Here is a 17,784-nt window from a genome sequence, read left to right as displayed (position 1 = left end):
CGTATGGGGGCAGATCTTTTGCATTCGGTGCAGCAAAATTGTGGAATTCTCTGTCCAGTAACTTCCGCACCATAGAAACTGGGACCCTTTTCAGGGGAATGGTTAAAACCTGGCTCTTTGGGGCAGATTAGGGTCCGGAGGCTGTCCTCTGCTGCACTACTGTCCCCTTCAGTGCCCGGACACCTCTGTTTGAGGTAGCTGTCGCGCTTTATAAGTGTCCGTATTATTATTATTAATCCCAATCCAACCCTGGCTGTGACTCTTCTCCGCCACGGAACACTCTCTGGGTCTGGCACTGCTGTCCAAGTGCGTCCACGCTATGCCTCCTTCTGGGACGCCTCCAGCCACTCCTCTCTAGCAGGTGTATCGTCCTGGATATCAGTCATGTTAGCCATTTTTGCGTTCTAAGGTTAGATCAGCCAGGATGTAGTCAGATTTGGGGGGGAATATAAATTAGAGCGAGATTACCACACACCTGCCATTGTGCCCACCCACCTTTATTTCTTAATTTTTTATTCTACGATTGAGCAATAACTTGAGACTAAAGTAAAAGCAAATTATAAGAAAGTCTCTGTCATGCAAATGTGCACAAGCATTTAGTTCAATTCAAGATATTTTTATTCGAATATAAAATATCCATAAAAACATATTAAGGCAAAGAGGTACAGTTCGTTTAGAACAATGGCTAAAATGGACCACAATTTACAGAATGTATCATATATTCAAAATCGATAGGGTGCGTTTAACAACATTACAATGATGATATGCAATTCTGACGACCTTCATTGAATACCCATAGTTCTTCGTGACCGTACAGCTGACTTCAGGAATGAACCAAAGGGGAAAATTAATTCATCTTCCTCTAGTTTACACACTTCCGTGTAGGCTGCCCTGAAGTTGAAAATGGCGCGTTTTTTTAAAAAAGGGTATCAAAAAGCTTTTTGTGAATTTAGAATAGAAACTACAAAAAAATAAAAAATGCAACATTGTTTGATTACTATGTGTGTTGCATGTGCAGGGCAGTGCATCAAGATCAGTAATGTAGCCCAGAGGGAAACATAATAAATATTTCATAGTGCCTACCTGTAAGCGAAATAGCAACCCCCTTTCCTAGTGTCCTATAGGTTTTAAAAGGTATCTGGGAAGCAAGTGAGAACAATCCTCTATGGGCATATACCTTTCAACTGAGGTTTTCTTGATTTCTTCCTGATGCCTTTCATCACTATACTTTTTATACAGTGCCTCTTGTATCACCTTTTTACTAATTGATTCGAATTAGATTGGGTTAGAAAAAATGCGCAGGTGGTTCACGCTTGTAAGGCTATTTTTTACTGCAGCGAGCCATGGTATGCCCCCACCCCTCTCACAACTAAGGCAGTCCATTATTATGTCTCTATTGAGGGTTGATGAGCTGTTCTTCCAAATTGCAACCCAAAATAGTGCTGGATGTGCCATAATATAATCTTCAATATAGGGGATTTTCAGTTCTTTGTGGCACACATACACAGAGGAGGAAATCGGGGCAAGCATTGCAGCCATTATACAATGATTTTTTTTTTAAAGAAACATCAGAAAAGCCATTCCAAGTTGGCCGCCCACCTGTATACCCATGTGTAGCAGCTGACTTGGGGGCAAATGAGCCTTTTCAAAGCCAGTAGGTTTCAGGGATGATACCAGTTGGCTTTGGGAATGAATGTTTCTCTTCTTTCTCCTCTGTCTTTCTTACTGTTTCTTTTTTTTCCTGTTGTGCATGTGTATATGTTTGGATGTATTGGGATGTATGGCTAGTGTACATAGCTAGGGATGTTGAGAGTGCTGCACATGCTTGTCTTGAAATGAGACAAGATTGTGTTAAAAAAAACTTTAGAAATAGGAGGGCGGCTCTCATTTATATGGGACTGAATGGGCCAATCTGGTCTGTAGGCCCTCTATAGATCATGAATATGATTTTCTTTGCAGAAATGTGTCTTCCTTTTTAGGTCTTGGATACAGACTCCTTTAGCTGTTTGTATCCAAACCTGTTGTTTCTAATACATACCATTTACTTAGAGGGGGCTTTGGGTCTGCCTCTCTCTTCTGACTGGATGACCTTTTTTGTTGGTCATTGGCCCCTACTGATTCGGTGGCTTTTCTCCCTATTATTCTGTGTGTCCCAGCAAGGAGCTTTTCGGTCTTGGTGTACTTTTTGTATGGATAGTTTCCTTCGACTGGTGTTCTCAAGTAACTAATCTTTGTTTTGCATGCTGCTAAAGCAGCATTTTCTAATTCTTGTGAGCTAAGTTGTGGTGTGTCAGGAAAGTACAAGCAATAAATTAAGATGCATTTAAATTCTCTGTTTATCATGTTTAAAAGAGAGAGGTCAAATGTCAGGCTATTTCTTTTGACAAATTACTACTTATTCTTTTAACACAGAGATTGATGTTTACTTTTCCTTCACTGACTGGAACGTGAGAGGAGTTTTCGAAGTTATTTATGGGACAGTCTTGACTGAGTACAGGCAGTGTGAAAGGAAAGGCTGTAGGATGTCGTTTTTTAACTCATTTCAAAATGTAAAATCCTGTAAATGAATTGAATGGATTCAGCAGTTAGGAAGACCAAAATGAAAGGCATTTGCATTGTTTGTAATTATAAAGTGTGCTGGAAACCGAGATTGTAATAAGATGAAAACAAATCAAGACACTTTACTTGGTGTTGCCAAAATGGTAACTTTTCACAGAAACCCGATTTCCACTCATTATCATTTGTGTGCTATATCGTTTTATCAGTAAAACTGTACATATGTGCAAACTTAGTGGCCTTTGCAATGGAAAATGTGCTGTCTGTAAATAATGAAATACCACAGGATGCTTTACTTACATTCTAAAATCGACCTGCCCTCATGTCCATTGAAGTTAAGTGGGTTACAAAAGTTTTTTTTCTGCAAAAATTGGTTTATGGTTCTAAAACGTTTTGGAAGCACTGATCTGAACCACTAAGTGGAAGCTCATGGCCCTTATTCTTTCCCTTGAGCATTGACATCTGGTTGCTCCCTCCCGTCCCACCCTCTGTGTGATGCTTTTCTCAGTCTTTACCCCGTCTGCCCTGAGTCACTGCTCCTACATCTTTACCGGGTGTTACCCCTTTACTCCGTCTTTGCTGCCCTTCCTTTTGCTCAACTTCCTGCTCATCACCCTCACTCCATCTCTCCCAACAGCTCAGTTCCTGTTGTGATTGGTTCCTTCTTCACCCACCTGCCCGCTTAATATGTTCGTCCTTGACCTCCACCAAATTAGGAACGGTCCATCAGACATAACGTTTTGTCTAAATGTGTGCTGCTTTTCTCCTAGCTGCTATATATGATGTATAAAGGGAGGTAGGACCTTCCCTTTGATTTGTTTTTACATATAAAATAAATATAGAGTAGAAATCCTTCTTGAGCCCCAAAGTATGCCGAGACCTATTTGTGGCTATTAGGAGGCAGAAACATGTTGGCGAAATGGGGGTGCAGATGACATTGTACCTAACAGCATCCTCTGAATATAACCTAAAGTTTTTTTATTCATACCTTAGGTACCAACTAATAAAAGGCAATCTTTGTGGTGTTACCTTAAGATATTGCTGAAGGTTTACACTGGATTCCGGTAATATTATTCAGAAGATTATATCTTAAGAACTCCTTCTACAAATGTGTGAGGTCAAGTCCGCCCTGGTACAAGTATCCTACCAGGGTGGGGTGAGGCGGCCTATGATGAAGCATGCCACATTATGTGGGTGAGGCCACATTATGTGGGTGAGACCACATCACCTAGGATAGCTACACATGACTAGAGAGAGGAGAGAAAATTCCACTCCTCACAAAGTAGGTCACTCACAGCGTTTCTTTGCGGTTATGCATCTTTTGGGGAGACAAACAGGTGATTGAAGCCTCCAATTCTTCCTGTGTGTTAACACTGATAGAAGAAATAGAACCATAACACTTTTCATAAAGATGCCGAGTCCGCGAGCACAATGATGTCGCTAGCATATTACTTTGTGTTACCAAAAGAGTTTTAGATCGGACGTTGTTGAAAAACTAGTGACGTAAAAGGTTTATATCGTGCCCTCTAAACATAAATATTGGAATGTTGGAGTTGCGGCGTACCATAGAAACAAGCGCGTGCTGCCATCTAGTGGCCGGAAACAGAATTATTTAATAAACTAAACGTTTGGTTGAAAAATAATTAAATTGTTGGAATAGAAATACAAGCCAATTTTACCAATACCATTAGTAATGAGGATAGAAGCAAATGTTTGTAGTTATACATTCACACAAAAACTGAAAAACGCTAACAGAAAATGTACACAACCCCTGGGTTACATCCAAGTAATTATTCTTGAGGAAAACACATCACAGTGAAGGCGATACTCGAATATACACTGTAAATGAGTATTTACCTGTGCCAGTAAAAAACGAATCGACAACTATGAATTTATGGTTTTAATGATGTATAGTAATTTCTTTAAGGGGGCCGGTCACTGGTGCTGCTGAGCACTTCAAAGCCATGAACCGCTTCAAATATGTACACAAAAAAAACCAACTCAAAACCAAGCCTTTAAAGAAACGGGGTATGAACCCGAACGTGACGGCATATACAACCTTGGCTTGTGCATTTTCTTATTTGTAATTTTTTTCAAATTATAAACAAACAAATGCAGGAGTACCCCCAGGAGGCGCCTCAATGCCTCCGTCAGAGATGTAGAAGTGCACACAATGCTCAGAAGGAAAAATTCATCCTTTGTTAGAAGACCCCTCACTCACCAACCTAGTTGGTGACATGCTTCATCATCGGGGGTCCCACCCGGATAGCAGAGTGCCATCCGGTTGTGCTGCGACACCTGACTACAGTGGAGCGGGTTCGTTTTTTGGATTTTTCGTGAGAGTGTAAAAAAGTGTTAGTGATTTAAAAATTGTCCAGTTAACTACTCGCTGTCAAAACTTTATATTGGAGTGACTGGGCAACAATATTTTTTTTATAAATTGGATACCATGCCAAATTAGGTAGGACTGTGGTGTCACAGATTATGTTTTTGTGGATTGGGGAGCGATTTTACTTCCCTGGGAACCGCACTCCCTTTCACTCACGTTTTGAACCAGTGAGTGGGTTATGGGTGCACAGGCACACAGCATTGAGTGGGCTGTAATATACATTCACAGGCTCTTTTTGAAGCCCAATGGTGCTCCTTTTACCTGAATGGCACCCCGGCATGACCACTTGTGAGCCATGCATTAACATCCACTGTATTTCATCATCACTTTGGATGTCAAATATGAGGAGCACTTCGAGCACGCTCTGTCTAATGTATTGTACTGTGTGTTTGTCTTTTTTCTTGTTTTCTTCTTCCTTTGCAGGTTTTCTTTTCTAGGAACCCTCGAGAAGAACATTTTACAATCACTGAGTTTTTTAGTGTTTTTTTTTTTCCACGTAGTCAAGGACAGGGTACACCTTAGCGAGTGTATACAACCCAGGCTACCATCACTGGTCCTGACAAACCCTACAATTATACAAGCGGTTGAAGCATGTAGACCTATTTTATCTCACAACATAATCTTATAAATATGTTATTGTTGCCCAGTCACTCCAGAATAAAGTTTTGACAGCGAGTAGTTAACTGGACAATTTTTAAATCACTAACACTTTTTTTCACTCATGAAAAATCCAAAAAACGAACCCGCTCCACTGTAGTCAGGTGTCGCAGCACACCCGGATGGCACTCTGCTATCCGGGTGGGACCCCCAATGATGAAGCATGTTACCAACTAGATTGGTGAGTGAGGGGGTCTTCTAACAAAGGATGAATTTGTCCTTCTAAGCATTGTGTGCACCTCTCCTCCTGGGGGTACTCCTCCATTTGTTTGTTTATCATTGGCCATGGGGACAAGGAGTATTCCCTATTAAAAAAAAAACTTTCTCTCTCATTGTTTTCCAATTTTTTTCAAATTGCCAATTAAGAGAAACTCTTGTATAATACAGAACTCTATACTGCTCCATATCCCATCTGTATTGATGTTATTCAGATATTGGACGTTTTTGATGTACAGAACTTAAGAGTAATCGTTGTCTTAAACCTAAGTAGTTACTTTTTTCCCAGAGAGTTAAAGAAAAGCTCCATTATAGGTCTTTGAATTTTAATATAACTTGGCCTGCGACAAGTTCATTTTTAAAAGATAATTCCTTGAATATCTGCCACTATTCCAAGAATTCTAGAGTAGGGTTATTGCGCACTACTATAACAGGAAAAAGTCGCAATGTCAATACTTTGTTTTTATAGCATGTTTAAAAGTGACTGCTAGTTTTAACGGTTTCTAACACAATCCCTATTTTATTAGGTCAATAATAATTGCTGTACAAAATAGGATAGATGAGAAGGCAATTTTTCGAGTTCAACCAAAGTTGAAGCCTCCGCTACATCCTACATCTTCCTCTTATCTCGATTGTTCTCTTTTAGTCCTTCTATTCTTTTGTCTTTCAGTCCATCTCATTCTCTTTCTATATGTTTATCTCTTATCAAGGGGTGGTTGGAGAGGAGTGTTTGTGTCTGTGTGCCTGGATTTGTCCTTTTATTGCCAGCCAGACGGCAATAATGTCCTTGAACACTGGGTTAGTATTAAAATTCTACTTTTCATGCTAATTGAAATCCTTACGAAGTCTGAGACATTCTTTGGACATGCCTCTCAGTTTGTGCTGTAATGGATTTTCTTACACATTCAGAGTTTGTTTGACATGTTTCTGAAGACCTGCACTGTAAAAAGAGTATACATTTTCTAATTGTTTACTTTGATTTATCTGATATAATTTTTCTTTCAAACAGAATCGGATACTTTGGATAGATGAAAAAAATTTAACTGCTCATGTGGAAGCTGGGATTATTGGTCAAGATTTAGAGAAACAGGTATTTAATACTGAGTTCTAAATAGTGTTTTAAAAACCTGTACCTTTCTGAAAATATTTGTGACCTGTGCGTATCAAATCATCATGTGTATTTCGCACAGTTTTTTCATGAATCAACAGTCTTTATGTATTCATCTGTCAGGTGTGATGGTATTATGTGCTTAATGTGGTGAATTAAGCTCGCAGCTGACATCCTGACAGGGCACACTCTGGCTCTTCATCCTAGAGTGATCTGTGTATTGAGTACATTTTAGTTTGGTAATAGTAACACAGAAAATTGGTTAAGCAATGAGCTGGAGGGACATCTTAAGATTTTGGAGGCCCGAGGACAAACATAATTTGGGGTCGTCTTGGAACGATTTATTTATTTGCGGGTTTGTATCGCGCTGGCTTCACTCCCGAAGGAGTATCTCCGCGCTTTTGGCTTCTACAAAGAATTAGGAGGAAGGGATGCTAGAAGCTAATGTGATCTACTGTTCAAACAAGAAAGTGTTTAGCATTTTCCTAAAAGGAAGATGATCTCCACACAGCCTGAGAGATATTGGGAGGCTATTCCAGAGAGAGGGTCCGGCTATGGATAATGTTTTTGCTCCATGTCTGGTCTTCTTTGCTCTGGGGACACACAGAAGGCCTTGTTCACTAGATCTAAGTGTCCTAGATGGTATATAAGGTATAAATTTAGTGTTCAAGTATGCAGGGCCCATTCCATTCAGGCTTTTGTGGATGGTACAACATACTTTGAACTTGGCCCTCTGTCTGACAGATAACCAATGTAGTTTTGTCAGTAGAGGTTTGGACGGCGTGCGGGGAGGGGCATTCAGAACCAGGCGGGCAGCCGTGTTCTGAGCCACCTGAAGTCTGTTCAACACTCCCTCGTTGGCCGACAGGAGAAGGCCATTGCAGTAGTCCAGGCGACTCAAAACAAGTGCCTGGACCAGCGTCTTCCTAGTATTATCAGGTAGTAATGGGAAGATTTTTCGCAGCATACCAATTACATGAAAGCAGGCTCCCGCCACCTGGTTGCCATGTTGTTTGAGAGTAAGCTCCTGATCTAAACGGACCCCCAGGTTCTTAACAGTTTGTTTAGGCTTAGGCACTGGGCCGAGATCTTGTGGCCACCAGTCTGGGGTCCAGAGCAATTTTGCCTCACCAAACAACATGACTTCCGTCTTTCCAACGTTACACTGTAAGGAAACCGAATGCTGAATTTATTGTACATTTTTGGCTCATTCACGACCTCGGTAACTATGGTGGAATCATTTACAGCTCTCTTCCTTGGCCAACCTGCATCTTGGCAAAACAGTTCATCTCTGTCTGGCCAGCACCAAAGGAGCAGAAAGACTAAATGACTACTGGTGTGAACCAGCCTGCTGCATGTGGTGCGGTGGACTGGTTACTTGTACTTTGGGCCTGTACATATGGAGTGCACATGTTTAATGCAGTCCAGTCCCTGCTGTGCGAGGAACAGGAATGCTGAGTCAGTTGGTACTGTGGTCCGATTGCAGTGACCCAGCAGTGACTCAACATTGTCTGTGCAGTCAAGAAGGATTCATCTAATGCTGTTCTGCACTGCACATTAACATGTGACATACTCTTGTGGCCTACCCTGGGGGCCTATATCGGTGAAAGCAGTCTCCAGGTGGACTGCACCAGAAAAGCAGTAAGACTAGTGGTCCGACCAAGCCTTCTACCCACTTTATGTGTTGTAGGTTGTTTGTCACCATCATTTAGGCATACAGTGCTGATGGGTGCCTTTGTGTACTGCACTGCCTCTGCTGCGTGGGACTAGTATTCAGAGTCCGGTGGCACTAGGCTGTGAGTGCACCAGTCTGGCGGTAGCTCCAAAAGAGCAAGGCATTCACAAAGGGAGGACAAAATGCCAATCTTTACTGCATAATCATTGGTACAAACTGCATAAAGGGAAAAGCTTGTGTAGTTGGGCCTGGTCCTATGCACTTCAAGTTTTTAAACGCCTGATGAATCTAACCAGAATATAATAGGAATTTTTACTTAACCCTCACTATCTCTTAGATAGGGGCCAGAATGGCTGAGCATCCTGGGCTAGCTAGAAAAACAAAGTTACTAAACTAGTTATTTAAAAAAATCAAAACCTTCTAGGACTGTCAGAAAAGCAAACCATGGGGGCCTTTGAAAGGTGGGGGCCCTGGATCACAGCCCGCATTGCCCATGCCTTAAAATGAGTCTGATGTGCAGCGCACACAAAGTGCAATTCTCACTTTCAGTTGCTTTTGGATTCTGCAGCTTAGTGCCCTGGTTTCACTTTACGGAGACTGTTTACCCACTCATCCTGTGGCAACATACATTATATGTCCACCTGCTCTGATTGACTTGCTGGGTTGGAGTAGGTATTCAGTTGACCTCCATTTCCCCACTGCCCTGATTCATGGGAATGCATCAACCTCTGGAAAGTATGCGTAAATACAACAATATGGTGTGTTTTATGGTAATTTGTGAGCAGGGTTCTTTCCAATTTGAGTTGTATTCACGTTTGCTTACAAATGAGACCACAACTGTCTTTGAATGCGTGTACAGCATCATTTCGAAACGTCAGTAGAATAGAGGTTTATAGAATAGAATAGAATACTTTTGCACTTGCATTCAGAGAAAGTCATAGGTAAATAACCTTACAGAATATTCCACAAGATTTTAAGTGTACTGTTAGACCTGGCATGTTTGGCGTGGTCTCCCTTGTCTTTTTTCCCCTACCTCCTGTATTTTTGACTGTATGCTGAACTTCGTTTTAGCTGGGTCTGAGTACTCTGAGCACTTTACCACTGCTGAACAGTAAGTGCAAGCGCTCCCTGTGTAAATTGTGACTGGTATTCCATGATTGGCTTATTTGATTTACTCATAAGTCCCTAGTAAAGCGCACCATGTGTGCCCAGGGCCTGTAAAGCAAATGCTAGTAGTAGCCCTGCAACACTAGTTGTGGCACCCACATGAGTAGCCCTGTAAACCTGTGTCTGACCTGCCACTGCAATATCTGTGAGTGCAGCTTCAAAGTGCCATGTCAACCTGGCAAATGCACCCACTTGCCAGGCCCCCACCTTCCCTTTCTCTATATGTAAGTCACCCCAAAGGTAGGCCTAAGGTAGCCACACAAGCAGGGTGCAGTGTATGTGAAAGGTAGGACATGTACTGGTGTGTTCTACATGTCCTGTTCATGAAATGCTACCATTTTTGAAAGGCCTCTCTCTCGATAAGTTATCATTGGAGCTGCCTTGTAACATTTTAAAAGTGTAACTTTCAATTGGGAAGAGATAGAGAGTTGGATTTTGGGCTCCCTGAGCTCATAATTTAAAAATACATCTTTTAGCGAAGTTTGTTTTTAAATTTTGTATTTGAAACCCCCACTTTTAGAAAGTGCGCATTTTTCTTGCTTTGCCATCTTGTGTTTCTGCCTGCCTGTGGAATCAGGCGTGAGAACGGGGGAACCCAATATACCGTTGGAGGCTTGGGCAATCCAAAGAGTGGCAAGTAAAGGCGCCTACAAGGGATTTTATTTATAGGAAAATTCTTTAATTATTTGTCAAGGAGTTTCTCTGCGGGTGAGCATAATTAGATTACAAACCCAAATTTTCAATTGAAACAACAAATAAATGAGTAAGAAAAGCACAAACATGGGAATATCTTTTGTTGAATATACAAAAATATTTATATGTATGGATCAAGTTAAAAAGGGAGTACAGATGAACAATTAATTCAGCAATTAATCATGAAAGAGGTAAAGTCCAATTAATCCTCCAATTCATGAAAAAAACATCTGTTCCAGTGGAATCACAAATGACACATCTCCTAGTGAAAATAATGGTCACTTGAACACATTAAGTGTTTCGGAAGTAGATGGTGGAGTCGACGTTTCGGTCTTAAGTGGCGTCAGTCCGTCAGACCATCTTCGGGACAGTAGATATTGCATTTGAAAAAAACCCTATATAAACATAATACAAACAGTTACATTTATGTAAACTCAATTTAACTGTGATCATTCGATGCAACAGTCATTCAAGATAACCCGTGTGCAAACAAACAATTCCAAAAGTGGTAACCCAATTGAACCAGCGTTCCATATAATACCACAATTTGTATACATTCTAGGTGAAAGATAGTAGCATGCTCAGTGTCTACCACCAACCTACATTAAAAACATATTCCTTTGAAAACATTATAATGCTTACTTTTCTGACTGAATGGACCCAACATGATTAAATTATTTTCGTGGGAGTAAGCTTCACACCGCTTATATCAATAGCGGAGCTATCACTATAGAGTCAAAATATATGGATCTATTTGAGCTAAATAGTATTATTTCATATAGATGTTTCTACTAACCAACTGTATACACAGCATACCTGATCTACAGATCAAGGTGAGTCCAGCACGGTGGCGGCAATTTCACAGGGAAGTCAAACAAATTCCAGATACAATATCTTGGCAGTGACTCTAAAAAGCAAACAGCCTCATATACTTGTCTTCTTGTCACTAGTGTGCTTAGCATAATGCAAATAATACATGCAAAAATTATAGTCAATTAGTGCATATATCGAGACCTCTATTGTAATATTAAGAGGAGAAAATAAAAATGAGCAGTGTCTAAATGTTCTGCATAAACCTCTGAAATAAAAAATTTCAGAGGTTTATGCGAAAAATTTAGACACCGCTCATTACCATTTTCTACTCGTAACCTAACAATAGAGTTCTCAAGATATTCACAAATTGACTTTAATTTTTCAAATGCAATATCTAGAGGAGAAAATGGTAATGAGTGGTGTCTAAATGTTCCGCATAAATCTCTGAAATAAAAAATTGCAGAGGTTTATGCAGAACATTTAGAAACCCCTCATTACCATTTTCTCCTCGTAATCTAACAATAGAGGTCTCAAGACATGCACTAATTGACTTTAATTTTGGCATGTATTATTTGCAATAGGCTAAGCACACTGTTGACAAGAAGACAAGTATATGATGTTTTTTGCTCTTTAGAGTCACTGCCAAGATATTGTAACTGGAATTTGTTTGACTTCCCGGTGAAAGTGCCGCCACCATCCTGGACTGACCTTGATCTGTAGATAAGGTATGCTGTGTATACAGTTGGTTAGTAGAAACATCTTCTATATGAAATTAATACTATTTAGCTCAAATATATCCATATATTTTGACTCTATAGTGAGAGCTCCGCTATTGAAATAAGCGGTGTGAAGCTTACTCCCACGAAAAGGATTTAATCATGTTGAGTCCATTCAGTCAGAAAACTAAGCATTATAATGTTTTATAAGGAACATATTTTTAATTTAGGTTGGTGGTAGACACTGAGCATGCTACTATCTTTCACCTAGAATGTATACAAATTGTGGTGTTATATGGAACGCAGGTTCAATTGAGTAACCACTTTGGAATTTTTTTCTTTTTTGTACACGGGTTATCTTGACTGACTGTTGCATCGAATGATCACAGTTAAATTGAGTTTACATAAATGTAACTGTTTGTATTATGTGTATATAGGGTTTTTTTCAAATGCAATATCTACTGTCCTGAAGATGGTATGACGGACTGACGCCACATAAGGCCGAAACGTCGACTCCACCATCTACTTCGGAAACACTTAATGTGTTCAAGTGACCATTATTTTCACTAGGAGATATGTCATTTGTGATTCCACTGGAATAGATGTTTTTTTCATGAATTGTAGGATTAATTGGACTTTACCTCTTTCATGATCAATTGCTGAATTAATTATTCATCTGTACTCCTTTTTAACTTGATCCATACATATAAATATTTTTGTATATTCAACAAAAGATATTCCTGTGTTTGTACTTTTCTTACTCATTTATTGGTTGTTTCAATTGAAAATTTGGGTTTGTAATCTAATTAGACTCACTCGCAGAGAAACTCCTTGACAAATAATTACAGAATTTTCCTATAAATAAAATCCCTTGTAGGCGCCTTTACTTGCCACTGCCTGTGGAATCAACACCTGGTTTAGGCTGACAGTTTGTTTGTGCATTCACTCTGGAAAATCACAAACAGGGAGATGAGGTGTGGCCCACATATCCTGATGGCCCATCACCGGGCTGATGGGTCTTCTTTAGCTAGAGTGATGGGTGGAGTTGGCAGTGACACCTGAATAGGACTGCACCTGTCCTCTCACAATGCTGTCTCCACCCCCATGGGGTGTGTCTGGAGCCAATGCAGGAACTTGTGAAATACAAAGACTTTTCTTTGAAGTTTGCCTAAATCAAAGGCCATAAGTGATATAAGTATTAGACCTAAAACCTCAAACTTTTTAGAACACTTCCAGACTGAGAACTGTTTCAAGAAGAAAAGCTGAAGACTGTCAGGAGGAGTGTTGCCGCTTTGCTGTGTTGCTTTGCTGGGTTGGCCTGCAGTTGCTGTTTATGCCTGTACGCAGTGAAAGGTCTAGACTGTCTTTCTATTGTGCTTGTCAAAGGTTCTCCAAGGGCTTGTGTGTGCTTGCCTCCGGTTTTCATAGAAATCCCCGGGACATCAAGGATCTCTTACTACCAACTGGCTTGGACGCTCGAGGTGACACAGGAGGGTGCCAATCATGACTGAGGGATGAGTGCAGTCTTTTCTGTGAGCCCATCATGCACTTGCTGCACTAAACGGCCTTGTTGCCCTAAGGTTTTCCCCAGCGTTCCCACTCTACAGCCTCCGTTGCCATTTCTACAACCAGCAAGGACGAGCGTCAAGTATTGTTGGTGACCGTTGTGAACATTGCTGGAGGTCACGCAGTACTGCAGAGTGGGAGACAGCGGCCTGCTGGTAAAGAGGATCCCTGCGCCGTAGACCCCAACAGAGACCCTCCCCTGTGGCCCCCCCATGCTGCCCTCTACAGCTGCAAGGTACTGTGACACACAGACCCGCGTGGTCCCAGCCACTCGAGTGCTCCCTGCTTGCAACCCCATATTCCCAGGGCAGAGCCGTTCCGAATCTCTCCATCCTCGGAAGAGAGACGAAAGCAAGATGGGAGGGGGAAGTCTGGAGTAGTACCATAAACTTCCGTAAAGCTAAGGGGTGCCTGCACTTTGTTTTCCAATCTATAAATCTGTGGTGGCACATCGCCTGCTGTTGAAACATGCTAGCACTGCTAGTGAAGCGTACTACAATATTTAGGGGCAAGCGGCCATTCCTTTACTTTGAACCCAAGTGGTTCTAAAGTGTTTCTTTTGTGCTCCGCACACCGACTCCCCAGATACCGTAATTGCTTTCTTTCTTAGAAGCGCCCTAGTTTCAAGAGTGATTGTTATCCATGCTGTGAGGAGTTTTTATGTAACCCTAAGTACAACAACAGCATCCTGCTTGAAATAGTGACATCTATACTTATGTATGTTGGATTTTTGTCGTTTTTGCCTTGTCTTTTTTAGATAAAGAATGACTATTTCTCTGTATTGATGTGGTGTCCATTCGTCGTGTTTTCACTCTGTTTCTATGTGTGTTATGTCCAAATACTTTACACATTGCCTCTGAGAACTGCTTGTGCCAAGCTACCAAGGGGGTGAGTAGGTGTTATCTGGGTATGTAACTCCCTCATCGTGAATTATAAGCAGGGTCCCTATTTGGACACGGTACATACCACTTCCAACTAAAGACCCCCCTTTCTAACCTTTACATTGAGTACTTCAGTAGGGTACCCACAAGTTTGGTCTGTTGCCAGCACGTGGTTGCACGATGGGATCTCATTTTGAGCACACCGTCGTTTTCAGTTGCATCAATTTGTATGATTCTTATGTGGCTTATCCCAGGAAGAAGTTATGTCGAAAGTCTTAATATTGTAACAAGTATAATAATGGTTAAACACAGAAAAAATCACAACAGCGCAACTCTGAAAAGAGACTTTTGACATCAATTTGGAGATCTGGTCACTTTGAAACTACACGAAATAAACCGTAAAATAACTCCAGGAAAAAAAAGCAGATTTAGTGCTGCCAGAATCTACTCTGGTCCACTACAGACATTAGAATAGTTAACAGATTTAGAACATTTCGACATAAAGCACAATCTTGTTATAACTTGATCCACTAACATGTAGCAAAGCTGTCTTTGACGGTCAGAAGAAAAGAAATACCAACACTTCAAATGAAATGTTAAAACACCTTATCGTGAAAATCGAGGCCACAGGCAGTTACTTGACAAAGACGATTGGCAGGCCAACATGGTTCAATGCCTGCAGGTGACTGTTCCAATCACACAGAACTGATTATAAGTTAATATGGAATTGTTGTGGGCTTCCCCGTATTAGTGCTTATAAAATACCTGGATGCCATCCTTGATTGTCCTGGTGACTAGGTGGGAATGCCACAAGGGATCAAATCAACTTTGCTAATTGGCACATTTTACTAAATTTCCTCTGAGGCTCTGTGTAAAAGTTTTTTGTTGCCCCTGTTGAATGCCAATGGGTGCCAGCAACAATGGAGCGCACATTGGATACATTATCTCTTCGGTATTTGCAGTGTCACAGCTTGTGCCAACTTCAAGCACAGCGAAACATGCATAACATAGTCTCAGAGAACTACATAGAAAATGACGATACTTTAATAAAATACAAAAATATGACCAATATGTATTAGTAATTTATTATGCTTGAATAATTAAAACCTTGCATATAGCACATAGCAATAAAATCGAAATTACAATAAATGAGGAGTTTACAAAACTAAAATAACTAGATTAAAAGAAAAAATAATCAATTGTGCAATTAATACTCAGTCACTGAAAAGTCAGTTTGATAAAATATATCCCTTTCAGCTAATGAGAAGCATCTGTGCGGCATGAGACAGCTGTCTGATAGCCCTGCTTGCAATTTGCAGTACCAGTTTAGGAAACCATGAGATACCTTTACTAGGCAAGATCTTGTAGAGCCAGGGCAGTTGAACGGATCCAGTCAATGACAACTGAGGGTGCATTTTTCAGCCTCTTTTCTGTTAGTTCAAAGAATTTTACAAGACGGCAATTGAGCTGTACTAAAGTTGGATTAAGGCACAGCATCACCGCCTGTCTGCAAGACCTGACACCGTGCAGATTAAAGAATGGTTTCAACAAGGAGATCCGTATGTCCTTTAAGTTTTTACAGATACATATAATGTGGACGAGATTCTCCGTGCCGCAGGTGCACAGACGACAAGTCTGTTCGCCTCCCTTTCTTTCCCAAGGCGGTAGAAATGGGTTGATCGGGCCAACTCCCAGCCGAAGTCTTAAAAACGTTTCCAATATGTATTGGAATGTAGGCTAACATGGACAACTGCGTCTGAGTCTCTCACAAATCATCACAAGTGCTAAGCCATTAAGCAGGTAAAGCGCTGAAAAGTAGTTATTGCACATAAAGAGCTAGAATATGAATGAAATGAGAATGTATTGTTTGAGTTTTCAATAAACCATGTACAATAAGACGTTAAGAAAACAGTCAAAAGAAAATACAGATCCTTATATTCCAGCTATAGTAAAAGCTGTCCATTCATTTTTGTTCCGTAAAACTTTAAAGTCAATTCTAAAAATGTAGTAATACGCAACACTAGCGGCTTGTCCGCTTATGTAAGGGGTGAGTAAACCTAATGTAGACCCACCCGGCGGCCACCAGGAGCGATGAGTGCTAGCCCCCCGTACCCCTCTTACCGACCAGTCCCTTGTCCTCGCCTGCGATAGCAGTCCACGGCTCTGGTCCACACCCCCTTTGCGTGCTGGATGCTCTTACGTCCTGTCCGCTAGTGAGTGGCCCAAAATTGCCTGGAATCAAAAAAGTATGTTATCACCGTGTACATGCGAAATTGAAAATAACACTCCTTTGAATAATATCAGCCCAATCAGCCCAAATCACCACAATATCCCTCCTAAAAAAGACCTATTGCACCATTAATGACGTTAAATGTCTGCAATATAGCTACGTATCATCAGCATGTAATAAAGAGGTGGGTTGATTGTAGGGAAAACACAGCGAAACACCTGCATTCAGCGAGCATTCAAAAATACCTTGAAGTAATCATACGTTTTTTTAAAAGACCCTCTTTTCTTTTAGTGTAATAGTTTATGAAACACTAATCAGCTGCTCCAGGTGAGGCCCGAACTCACAACCTCTGCATGGCTCAGAACAAGTACAGCTTTATAAGTACTGGTTGCACGTGTTAATCCTCCCTGGTCCCCCGACCATAAGCTAGTTCAACGATTCCGCCCGCTTCAGCGAGGCTTTTTACATGCGTATATCGCTATTTGTCAAATGCATATGTTAAACATGGGGCCGTTCATCCATGAACCTTATTGCCCCGAATCCCCCTTCGTCTGAGTCTCAAATGCGTCCTCTTCGCGCAACAGAGAAACCCCGCAGACCTGCGCTCTACTTCTTGGAGCCGGTCCGGTCCCTGCCGCCCGCTCCCCCAATACCTTATGCGGTCGCCGTATGCGCCGCTTTGACTAAGCAATCCGGCCAGAACAAAACGCCTCTGCTACGCCTCTTGCTGCCGGCCCGCGTCGTCTTCAAAAGCCGATCTCGCCGGCGGCTGGCCCCACGCGGCCGGTCCGATGTTCCCTCGCCGACCCGGCTGGCTCTTCCCTCGCTCTCCTGCCGCGGTTCCTGTAAAACAGAACAAAGAAATACCAGCTGTCGCTCGGCGTTCTTGATGCTCCGCCGCAAATCCCAAACTCTGCTTCCCGCCTGAAAGAAAAGGGAAAAAGATTAAAAAACAAAGAAGCCCCGAACGCGGGGCACAACGTTCAGCGAGGGAGCGTCCAGGGACAAGGGGGTCTCCTGGGCGCTCCCTACCTCTTATTCCCGAGGGGCCGGGTGGCCCCTCCTATCGCCCGCCCCCCCCGACCCGGAACCAGTCCATTGAATCCGGGTCAGGAGG

The 17,784-nt window shown here is 41.6% G+C and overlaps 1 protein-coding gene across 1 annotated transcript in view; it reads left to right on the top strand.

The window, feature by feature from the left end:
• AGPS (alkylglycerone phosphate synthase) overlaps positions 1 to 17,784 on the top strand; it is a 732,223-nt gene that overhangs the window by 274,643 nt on the left and 439,796 nt on the right. The window contains exon 8 of the mRNA XM_078681513.1: positions 6,828 to 6,908. Within this exon, the coding sequence (XP_078537639.1) occupies positions 6,828 to 6,908 (81 nt within the window). The remainder of the gene's footprint in view (positions 1 to 6,827; positions 6,909 to 17,784) is intronic.

The sequence above is a fragment of the Lissotriton helveticus genome, chromosome 3_1, assembly GCF_964261635.1.
Source record: "Lissotriton helveticus chromosome 3_1, aLisHel1.1, whole genome shotgun sequence".
NCBI classification, from domain to species: Eukaryota; Metazoa; Chordata; class Amphibia; order Caudata; family Salamandridae; genus Lissotriton; species Lissotriton helveticus.
The sequence above is the reverse complement of the archived record's forward strand: the minus strand, read 5'-3'. Positions and strand labels throughout refer to the sequence as shown.